The following is a 12,100-nucleotide window of genomic DNA, read 5'->3' as shown; positions in this document are numbered from 1 at the left end:
TATGAAAAGTAAAGGTTTCGAATCATTTTATGACTTAAGTACACTAGAACATAAATTAAAGATGTGCAACAACTGTATCAGTAATTCAAATGATATAACTTATGTACAGGGTTGGGAGGGCTACTTGCCAAAAACACAACCAGTAACTTCATGTGAGTATCAAGATATAAAAGTAATGTAACCTGATAACTTTATTTTTCTTTTGGATCACCTCAATATCAAATGCAATGCAAATAAACACAGGAGAGAAGAAATATTAATATGATGTGTTTACTGAAATGTATAATATAATACCATAAAGCAGATTCAGGCAGTAGGTGTCGGAATCACAATGAAAGTATTATCCTACAGAACAGTACGGCTTCAGAGAAGAGATACAATTTGATAATTTTACAACAAGCACTATCTGCTCTTTTTAGGTTTTGAATAAGATTGTAATCCTGAGTTTCCCTATTATTAGAAAAGTCAAACTAATGCGATTACATCTTTTCCTATGTAACTAAGGATTACACTTCCCTTTTTCTCTATACGATCTTGATTCGTGTTCGATGTAATCCATTACTGCCTAAGCCAATACAAGTCATCACTTTTGGAAAATGGTCTCAAGTTATAAATGATGCCTTCAATCTCTTTCACGTGGAGAAGACATCCCATTGGCCGAGGCGTTGCAACTTCCCTCAAGCGTCCTACATGAAAGAAAGATCACATGTTAGAAATGTGTGCACAAACTATTCAGTATGACCCGTCTTGGTTTAAAGCCCAAGTGTAAGAGTGAACAGAGGCGGAGTCTGTTTGTTGGCTGCTGCTCCCCAAACCAACATCCTCACAAGCATTGGCTGTTGGAATGTCATTACGCTCCACATGTGGAACAACAAAGGCTTCTTCAGGCATGCCTTGTATCATAATGATATTGCTCTGATCAGCAGCAAGACTGTTTTCACCACTACCATGGTCGACATCTGCAACCTCCTCCTTGCTGTTAACAGTCGAACTAGGAGTGTCACTGACCTCGTCATTGTTACTCACCTGCTTCTCCTTCCAGACTGTTGTTCTTTGGTGAAATAGAAAATGGTGGGCACTGCAGTGTTTTTCAGGCATCTCCTTCCCTAATAAAAATAATAAACAAAAACACATAAAATAACTTTTTGAGGTCTGTAGATATTCAACTTTCTTTTGAATAATGTTGTTTTAAATGTAAGAGTGCATTATAAAAGACAATAGAGGGCCAACATGTTAACTATTCAGTTAATCTATTCAACAATTACGTGTTTCCAAGATTCAGATTCAAAGGATTGATGTCATAGCACATAGGCTACAGTGTGGGAATGGCAATGCAAATCATCTGTCCCGAGCTCCTCCAACAATGCAACATAGTTATATAAGACATAAAACAATAAAAGAAATTCAAAATTAAATTAAGAATAATAAATTAGTGCAGGCAGAAATCTATATACACGTAAATATAATAAGACATATGCAAGAACAGAATGTAAAGATAAATATTGTATAGTAAAATTAAATCTTTTTTTTTTTTACAGTGATAGCTGTTAAGATAAATAAGTTATAAGATGACAACAGATGAATGAATGTTGCTATTACAATAACGTAAAAAAGGTAATATAATTCATCTGTTTTTAACATAGAGTATGTGGGGGAAATGGCAATTCTCTATCTATGATAAAGAGTCTTTGCATAAATTGAAGAGAAATGTGATGGTTTGCAAAAAAAATTCGATTTTTATGTTTCTATACTTAACTGGCAAAATCTTAATTTGGCCTTTAATCAAAAGAACATTACTCATCACTGATGTGCAAGCTGTGCCATAGCAATTATTTAGCATTGTATGATGTATAACATGTATTTAATTAGTAACAACAATTTACACTCACAAATGGAACCAAGTTATTATTATTTTTTAAAAGGATCTGTACCCATGAGTCCGTGCTGAAGGGATGACTCTCAAAGTGTTCACTGCACAGGCGAGAAGAAACGTTGGGGGTCCATTTATTCCTCCGGATGTTCAGCACCCACTGGTCCAGCTTGTCTGGATCACCTGAAGGAAACCTTTATTCAAAAATACATGAAAACCGACCCAAAGACAACAGGAGGGTTCATGCCATATTCACTTAATAACGCATGAACAACTTTTACAAATATTTCTATATAGTCTGTGTTGGTAAATGTAATCTAGGTTGCACATTTCCTGCTGAAATACATGCCTGCCAAGTTACTGCGTGGCACTTTGGTTTTGATAAAACAGTGTAGTTCCACTATATAAGCGTTACATTCATAATCAAACGAGACAATATGCAAGATAAATAGCTATTTGTTGTTATTCTTAATGCTTGTCATTCACACGTTAATAAAATAAAATAAGTACCGATACATAGCAGAACAATTGTGGCGATGTTCAGCTTAATAAGCCTTGTTCAACATAATTTCTTTAGCTAATACTATAGCGGGCTGCAGGCGAACCAAGTCCGCGTTTCGCTGCATTCCTTGATCTCCAGTTATAACGCCGGGCTCCGCCGCTGGCCGAAGCTAACGGGCTAGCTACGGCTCCGGTTAGCTTCGGCGGCGGACTCCGGCGGCCACCACTGGGATAATTGGGTCCTCTTTTAACATTTGCTCCCATTTAGCATTATGGGTGTCATAGCCATAGACTATACAAGTCTTACCCAAGGCTGAATCATAAACTAAACTGTATATATATATACACATGTATAAAGGGGTACGTCCTTAGCTGGCTAATAAGCTGCATAACAAGCTAAGCTAACAAGCACACAAACACCTGCTAACGGGGTTAACATGTATAATATTATCATTTTACTCACCGAAAAAAGCTGAGAGTAGACTTCTTGGAAGTTCTGTTAGTACATTCAAGCGCACAGCACGACATCTTAATTGTCTGGTATATCACCACGAACACGGCTAAAGCTAAAGGGTCAAGTACAGTACTATGACTAACTAACGTTGTAGCCTCTATGGTTGTAGCCTAGCAGAGTGGACAAGTTGCTGTTAGCTGACAGTGAGGCATGTGCGTGTCCATCAACGTGACCACGCCCTAATTAATGCAAAAACTTTAAGACCTAATATAAATAAAAGGGTCGTGTTAGAAAACAATTCACTCACAGATCCATAATCATGAAGGTGGAATCTAACTATATCGATAATAAAAATGTATGGAGCCAGGGAGAAAAACATGTTTTTTTCTGCTGTAAAGTTGGGCATTTTAACATGGGGGTCTATGGAAATTGCTCCTTTCTGCAGCCATCGCCTATCGGCCAATATATGAACTGCAGTGTGTGGCACTTCCGTATTGGCTTCCCGGCTCTTCCCCAGAGTTTGCCGCTTGGTCTGTACGGATACTTTTTTAACCCTTGTGTGGTGTTCGGGTCAAATTGACCCGCTTTCCATTTTCAATGAATAAAAAAAAATATAAGGATATTTTCGTTCAACCTGAAACTCAATGGCCGGGGCTTATTTATTGTGAAGGACATGTGGAATTGTTTTTATTTTTTTCAACTTATGAAAAATTCCCACCCGCATTTATGTCCTTCATAAGAGGTTTGGGTCAATCTGACCCGGATACAATACCAGGACAGACAGACAGAGAAAAACACACAGAAACACAGAAACTAAAGACACACACACACACACACACACACACACACACACACACACACACACACACACACACACACACACACACACACACACACACACACACACACACACACACACACACACACACACACACACACACACACACACACACACACACACACACACACACACACACACACACACACACACACACACACACACACACGCACACACACACACACCAACAAGTCCTCCAACTCATATACACACACACACACACACACACACACACACACACACACACACACACACACACACACACACACACACACACACACACACACACACACACACAACACGTTCTCACTCCCATCCCGTCATATATTGACGGACGGTCAGGGCCCCTCCCCGTCGCTATATTACGTACAGGGTACCCCTTGCCCATCAGGCTTCTACGGGCAGGGCGTCCCATAGACCTTCATAGACCACGTGATCAACAACGATGGCTGACCTTCGTGTTATTCTCGGTGGAAAATGCCTATTTTAAGGTTCATTTGGCCATTAAAATGCGTTTTGATGTCATTTTATGCGAGTAATGAGTTTTTATTTCTGATTATTTGTGCAGTACATGTACATGATGTTTAGTTTTCTAGTTATGACGAAGATTACTTCATGAATGCTAACGTTTTTTTGGTGGAAATGTGTTTTTTCACAGCAAAGTCACCCTCTGTACTTGGACTTATTGGGAGAATCTAAAGGCAAGAACATCCCAAATATTAATTTAGGTCTTTATTGTAGACCTTTAGTGTTGCCGTCTGTGAGGAAAATACATGGGGCTCAGAGCCTCGTATTTTTTAAATCTTTTTTTCCTTCTAATTTGTTATTCTTTTCAAAATAACACACTGTTATTTACTCACCAATAACACACAATTATCCTTGCTTTTATTTATTGGTTTAATTCCATAATCTCGGTCTTTTTTGGCAGGAACTGAATTTCAAAAAAAGTTTCACCAGTACACCAGTTTATTTTGTTTGCTATTGCTCTGTTTTGAGAGAGTGTCCGAGAGACACTAGTGTGTATTTGATGTTGTACAGCAACCATGAACAGAGTGGATATGTCAGTACTGTTAGTGTTTTAATGTTCTGACTGACAGTTACGTTGAGAGAGATACTATTAGCTATGTGTGTTTTACTGCATGTTGCTGCAGCACCCCTGAACACTTGCTCCTCAGAATGGACTCAACAAGTCACTCAATCACAGTTGTATCTATGGGACAGTGTCATTTCAGTTTTTGAGCAGCCCAGAGCAAAAACAATGGAGTGTTAGAGGGTGTTTTTTGTTTGGTCTGCATGTCCCAAGGAAGGTCTTTATATGTTGACATCCATTGACACACTTATTTGAATTAAAAAGCAACACTGAGTTAATGAGTGTGTGAGTTCTTCAGTTATTGATATTGTAATAACAGTCCTGATTGAAATGTCCTTTCAGCTATTGTTCGTGTGTTAACAGGTTAGACTAAGCCAGTTCTCACGTTGATGTATAGTATAACTTTGTAGCTATTGGTTTGCCTGGTAAGTGAACTTGGTACTAGAAGTTGAAAAAACAAGTTGTACATGTTGAGCCAACTTGATTAACACATTTTTAAGAACTCAATCAAATAAGTTTAACCAAAATCTTCTTCAGTTATCGTAACTAATATGTTCTAGTCCAAATAACTTGACACATGAAGTTGAGTCAACAGACTACAAGTTGATCAACTAATGTATTGAAGTGTAATAGACTTGACAGTAAATGTGGAATCAACTTAACTCAGTCAAAGCAACAAGATTAGGGGTGCCCCACCTGCCCCTAATGACCAGTCGCCACTGCAGTTATGTGGCTCCGGACGTTGTGCTTTGTTTCCACGGCTGTCTGCTTTGTGATGAGCTGTCATCGAGCAAGTGGAGAGGGTAAGTAACATTATTTTCACTTTTATTCATAGCTTATATTAAGATTTTAATCATGTGCAATTGTCTGAAAACGAGGCTGGGTGGACTGTTTGTGTATAGAGAGGCGAAGTCCCGCCCATCTACTTCCGACCCATGGGACCTTATTTCGGAAAAAGTATGTATTGAAGTCAATGAAGTTTAATAGCTTGCAGTTTAAACCCATGTTAGGACATGTTGTGGGTATTTTAAACAAGCGTCAAAGTTGTAGGCTGAACTTCAGATAACTGCTGCGGGGTGAGTCTGCTGGTTAAGGTCATGCAGTTGTTGAACTTTGCTGTCGGCTCCCAGACCGTGGTCGAGGAAACGGGGGGATGACTCTGTCGTCTCCCAGGGCAGAAGCAACACGCTTCGGATTCAATAACCCACTTTATGAAATCACTGGAGAGAGGTGAGCCCGTCTTGCGAGGTCGTTGTATTTATTTAGTTCTTCTTTTCTATTTGTTCTAGTTCGGGAAGATTGAAAATCGGTAGGGAAGGCCAGCTAACCCAGTAGGCGGTAGAAACATGTCAAAAGCGGTAGACCACCGCCCAAATCGGTAGGGTTGGCAGGTATGTACAGTATATTACTACCAAACTCCCTACACACATCAATACTGTTCCAGTCCCGCCTCAAAACCCACCTCTTCAACTCTGTATCCATAAGCCCCCCCCCTCTCAACCAACTTTCTCCTGACTGCTTTTCTTTGTTTCTTTTTGGCTTTGTTTTGTTTGTCTACCCTCCCTTCCTACAGCCTCCTTCCACTTCTAACCGAACAATGGCGGACACGTACAATTTGCGAATGAGTTCTGCCTTTTGTCTTATACACAGACACAGAATTGGAGCAATCACGAAGCACCTTTTCTGAAAAGCAGCGTGCTGGAGAAGAAGCAGACTACGTCCTTTCCAAAGATCTTCGCTGTGGATTGATCAGGAATACAGTCACAAGCATGATTTCCATTAAAAGAGCAGCTGGGGATGACTTTAACTATCCATGCAGCCGTGAACTCACTGCAATGGCGAAGCGTCTAATTGAGTACTACCCAATGCTTCGGGACAGATCTCAAACCAGTAGAGCGGAGTGGGTATGTCACTATTCAAGTTTTCAACTCATGGTTCAGACAAAGCACTGCAATCATTTGCCTATCAAACTGGGAGTGTTTTATCCAGTTCAATAAGAGCTCTGTGCAACTACTTGTATGGTGTATTTAGTTTGATACAAGTTTGTTTAATGTGAGTTATAACGCAACCTGTTGTGTGTGTGTCTTGTAAGGAAACTGTGAAAAAGCAGCTTTTGAAAAGGATCCAGAATGTGACAACCCCCAAAAAGAAGCAGGGTAGACCTCGGTGAGCTGGCCATTTCAAAAGTAGCTCACCAGCCAAAAAAGTGTGGGCACCCCTGCTCTAGATGATAGAAACTTCCTTTATAAGCTCCTTTAGCTTAGGAAACACTGGACCTTGGATGAAAGGAGTAACTCAACACTCGCTCTAGTGCGTACCACCTTCAGAGACACCATGTCCACTGTGTCTTTCAGAAGAGGGGCCCACTTCCGCTGGCTTGAGAGCAAGTGATTCAGTGAAGGTGCAGCAGTATACGACAGCTGTGGTGTCGATGCATATCTTTACTGGCTCTATTGAAAGGCTAGTTTTACACAGGTGTTGCTACATGGAGTTGGTTCTCTGCTTCATACAAGCAGGATGTCAACGTCATGTACACCATTACACCTGCCGTGGATGCTTGAGCCTTACACAAACTGCAAACCAGGTAGACTTCTTATTCTGGATAATATTGTTTATGTGTCATTACATATTTAGTGTGTTGTGGTCCTAGTGTGATTCAATTACAATATTTTCTTTCTCTCTTCATAGGGGATGTTGGGAAAGGTAAAAGAGGAGAATTGCAGGGCATCTACTCTGATGACCAGCATCCAGGCTATTGCAGTCCCTTCAGCGACCAGATATCATAGGTAAAGATTAACTCACACAAACACATGTCAGAATAGACTAAATTGTCACTGCAATTAATGAAGGAGGCCTTGATGGAGAGAGAAGACCTTGACGCTCAGGAGCCTTTCATGTTTGTTTTCAGGGACATGGAGGATATGGAGGTTTTCCCCTCCGACAGGTCAGATCAGCAGGATTGTATGAACTCCCACACTCCCTTGTGGCTGGACGCTGGCCTTAGTGCCGCGCACACACACGCACGCACAGACACACACACACACACACACACACACACACACACACACACACACACACACACACACACACACACACACACACACACACACACACACACACACACACACACACACACACACACACACACACACACACACACACACACACACACACACACACACACACTCCCTGAACTGAAATCCAAATGAATTCTTAATCTTGGAACACTGTGAGATATTACTTATTTTACACACATTTGCTTGCTCTTTGCTAACATCAATGGATAGTAATACATCTGATCACACATCATCATCATTTGATATCTCACCTTCAGGTTTGGTAGCATTTCCATTGGTTGGCTGCTGAGCAGTAATCTCAGAAAGTCCTCCTCACCAACACTTGCCAGTGGACAGAGCAGAAGGACGCCCCATGCCTGTGCAAAGTGCTGGAGCAGCAGAGAGGTGATCTTGCGGTGGGCGAGGGTGTTCCAGTGGACTCCGTCCTTCGTGCGATGCTGCAGGGAGAAGCGGAAATGGAAGTGGAGGTCCAACGCATCCATCCTATAGGCGTCAGCCAGAGTCCCGCTGAAGAAGTTGCCATCGCCCCACCCTTCAGAACAAATACAAATACAGAAAATGCTGTGTCTGAAATGGTGCCTTCTCTCGTCGAGCCTCCTGCTCCAAGTTCAGTAGCACTAGCTCCCACAGAGCCTACTCTCCCGCTAACGTTAGCTGCTGCTGGCGCAACTACCACCAACAACACCGGGCAAAACGATGCACCTGACTGCTGGACAAGGTACCAGGTGGACTATTTTTGCAAGACCAATGAATGGCTCATTGTTAAGGCAAAAAGCTGGGATGTCGGATATGTAAAGAGGTGAAATATTTGGGAAAACACACTGGAGAAGGACTGAAACTCTCGATTGAATGGGGTGAGTGTGCAGTGTCTCATTTCGGTAGTGAGACGTGCAAACAACAAGCTAGCCTGAGAAAAAAAATCAAAGAACGCAAAGAATCACAAGCCCATGTAAAAGCTGCTGACATACTTCAACCTGCTTCACGTGAAGCAATTCAAAAGCAGTCTATGGATCAGAATACGAGACCACTATCAGAGTTCTTCGAACGGCATATCAAATTGGAAAGCATAGCCGGCCATTGACGGACATGCCCATTGATTTTAGCTTGCAGAAACTGAATGGGCTGAACGTGGGCAGGGTTTTGCACTCTAATAAAACCTGCGGTGAAATCAAACCTCATTTGGTCATCATGTTGCCCTGCACTACGAAGCCAGTTCAACAGACCCTGGATATGTTTGAGTAACAAACAAACTAACAACAACAAATTAACAAACGAGATCTCGCTAAGCGGTCCTACGACGCTGGTTATCAACTCGGTAAATCAAGCCAGGGTTTCTCTCTCCAGCTGAGAGCGCGTTCACGTCTAAAACACGAGTGGATCTGACTTTAATTACATTTGTCTCGAGTGTTTCGTCAACATAATGTGTTAAATAATACTTCTGCATCTAGTCTGTGACACTGTGAGTGTTGCACGGCCAGATGAGGCTGGAGAAGCTGACTCAGATAAGGAAATATATGATATATTATGATATTATATGATCGATGATCTGATTGATGATGTAATATGAATGATAAGTGCGACACGTCGGCGTCTTCTCTGCATACGGCAGTTTAAACTGTATTTCCTTTATCCTGTAATATGACTTGAGAGATTTAAACTCCGCACACTGAGTTGATCTCTTTTCTATAGACGCCGGAGGCGGGCAGCGTCAGGTAAAAGAAGTTATTTAGCCTTCTCAAACCTGAGCCTCACGCGCCGCCTGTGGGGGATGTGCTAGTGACTTATCCGACCGGCCCACTTCGGTACCGGCCCATCGGGATTCGTCCCGATGGGCCGGAGTGGGAATAATAATAATAATCCGTGCATTTTATCCATTAATTTCCCCAACATTGTGGTAAAAAAAACACACGTTTAATCCATGTTGTTGGTGTACTACAACTACAAAAAGCATCGGTTTGTTTTCTCATCAGGAAATGCAGACCGGCTCAAACAAACGATTTTTAATCATCATCCTCACTCATCATTTAATGTATCATATGTTCGCCGAATTGACATGAAAGCACTAATAAATGTAGTTTCATCCACTTGAGTTTACAACCACAAAAATAATCGATTTGTTTTTATATCACATCCGACGGGAGGAAATTCAGCAGCTCTCACTCCCGATTTTTAATCCTAATGTAATCATCATCTTCACCACGATCATTTATGTTTATGTCGCCAAATTGACATGAAAGCACTGACAAATATGAATATACTGTAGTCAACTTCATTACAACGTTATTAACGTGCCTAAACTCAGTAATTCACCATTTCTACGCATGACAACACACTTTGTCCGTGTTTGGCTCTCGAAGCGTTCCCGCATTGACGTCACTTCCGGCTTCCCCCAAAACTTCAAAATGAGTCGAAGGAATTTCCCCGCGATGTTCGAAATCATTGATATTTAACGAAACGGTATTGCTTTTTCTTTTTTAAACTGACGGTTCGAGATTACTAGTAGCCCAATATTTCATTGCACAACAGTTGTTGGGATGGTGTCACAGGCTCTTTAACAAGCAGCAGTGGTCCACTGAAGAGACCAGCTACTTACTGGGAATCTGGTCTTCCGAAGAGGTGCAGAGGAAGCTGGAGCACAATCGGCCATTGTTGTTGTTGTCGGAGTCAGCTGTGAGGGGTTTCCGCGCCGTTTGGCGTTATGAAGCAGGCACGCAAACGGTTACGTCATGATGCAAACAATGACGCAGCACCAGTCGGACTCTGGGAGGTGTGAAAAGAGCCGGAGCTAAACCGAAGAACCGGTTCTGAACCTGAAAAGCTCTAGCACGGAGCTTGAACCGGAGTTGCGTTGGTGTGAATGAGGTATTAGAGATGTCCCGCCTCATAGCCTTTAGCGTACAATGTTTGCTGGAGCGCTAGCAAATAGAAGCTCAACAACCCTACACATGTACATGCAAAGATATATGTGTGATTGGTGTAAGGCTCCTGGGCAGTTCAGGTGTGTTATTACCTGTGACCACATTACTTGAACCTAACCATTATTTCACTGTTACTGGCACATCTGTACACACCCTCGCTGTCTGTGGTGATGCCACTCACTCCCTCTCTGAGGAGCTGAGTCCAGTCGTCTTCTTGCTTCTCTTCCTCAGCGTCTGCCATGTTCCCCCACACAGGACCCTCCTCCGGCTCCCAGACAAGACCCCACCTCTCTGCTGCTGCTTCCTCCACTTTGTCTGCTCCATCTAAGCTCAGCCCCATCCTGAGGGAGGAGAGGGGCTGAGGGAAGCCCTCCTGGAGCGACAGATCTCTGAACAGCCAGAACTGAGAACCTGCAGCAAGACACAGTTGGAGACGTCAATCTTTTATGAATGAACTTTGTAACTGATCCATTTATTCATTCATGCTTTTCATAAGTAAGAAGAATAATCCTGTATAAGTTGAATAAAGTATAATTAATATCATGTATTAACATTATTATACCACTGATAAAGATGATGGCATGATCTGAGGGTCTCTCCAGCACAGCATGCAGCTGAGGCAGGTCAGGAGGTAGAGCCCTCCACAGCCTCCTGACTGAGGCCCCCTGACTCGATACCAAGCCCCCACCATTGACTCGACACATAGTCAGACCTGGAGGGACAATAAGGACCAGTGGTGCAAGGTGTCAGTGCCAGACAGTTGTCATCTTCACAAAATGAATGTCTTTTTTCTATTTGTGCACTCAGACCTTTGAAGAAGAAAGTCTCTCCTCGGATCCTTGCCACTGCATCAAAGCTGGTGTTACAGCGGTCTATGAAGGGGCTGAGGGGGACACCTTCAGTCAGTACTTCACAATAATTAGAACCTTATGTTGGGCTCATTTTTTCTTATTCGAAGTGCATCTACTGTGACTGGGAAGAGAATTAGAAATGCATTGTGAAGCAGCAGTATTACAAAGTCACTTCTTTGACACATGATGTGGTTTAGAACATGATGTGGTTTAGAACATGATGTGGTTTGGAACATGATGTGGTTTAGAACATGATGTGGTTTAGAACATGATGTGGTTTAGAACATGATGTGGTTTAGAACATGATGTGGTTTAGAACATGATGTGGTTTGGAACATGATGTGGTTTAGAACATGATGTGGTTTAGAACATGATGTGGTTTAGAACATGATGTGGTTTAGAACATGATGTGGTTTGGAACATGATGTGGTTTGGAACATGATGTGGTTTAGAACATGATGTGGTTTAGAACATGATGTGGTTTAGAACATGATGTGGTTT

General features: G+C 42.0%; 1 protein-coding gene and 1 long non-coding RNA gene across 2 annotated transcripts; both read right to left on the bottom strand.

Annotated features, from left to right (window-relative positions):
• Window positions 1-412: 412 nt before the first annotated feature.
• LOC139435630 (uncharacterized) lies at window positions 413-2,003 on the bottom strand. Its single transcript, XR_011644848.1, has 3 exons — window positions 1,932-2,003; window positions 1,027-1,106; window positions 413-686 (listed from the first exon to the last, which is right to left on the bottom strand). It is a non-coding gene; the product is annotated as an uncharacterized lncRNA (long non-coding RNA).
• A 4,417-nt stretch (window positions 2,004-6,420) lies between these two features.
• Window positions 6,421-11,452, bottom strand: LOC117462613 (72 kDa type IV collagenase-like). The gene is made up of 4 exons (XM_034104886.1): window positions 11,311-11,452; window positions 10,884-11,159; window positions 8,147-8,362; window positions 6,421-6,491 (listed from the first exon to the last, which is right to left on the bottom strand). Exons 1-4 carry the CDS (start codon window positions 11,450-11,452, stop codon window positions 6,421-6,423), a joined length of 705 nt encoding a protein of 234 aa, XP_033960777.1.
• Between the last annotated feature and the right edge of the window lie 648 nt (window positions 11,453-12,100).

This window comes from Pseudochaenichthys georgianus, chromosome 17 (genome assembly GCF_902827115.2).
Source record: "Pseudochaenichthys georgianus chromosome 17, fPseGeo1.2, whole genome shotgun sequence".
Classification (NCBI taxonomy): Eukaryota; Metazoa; Chordata; class Actinopteri; order Perciformes; family Channichthyidae; genus Pseudochaenichthys; species Pseudochaenichthys georgianus.
This window is presented reverse-complemented; position numbering and strand designations above follow the sequence as displayed.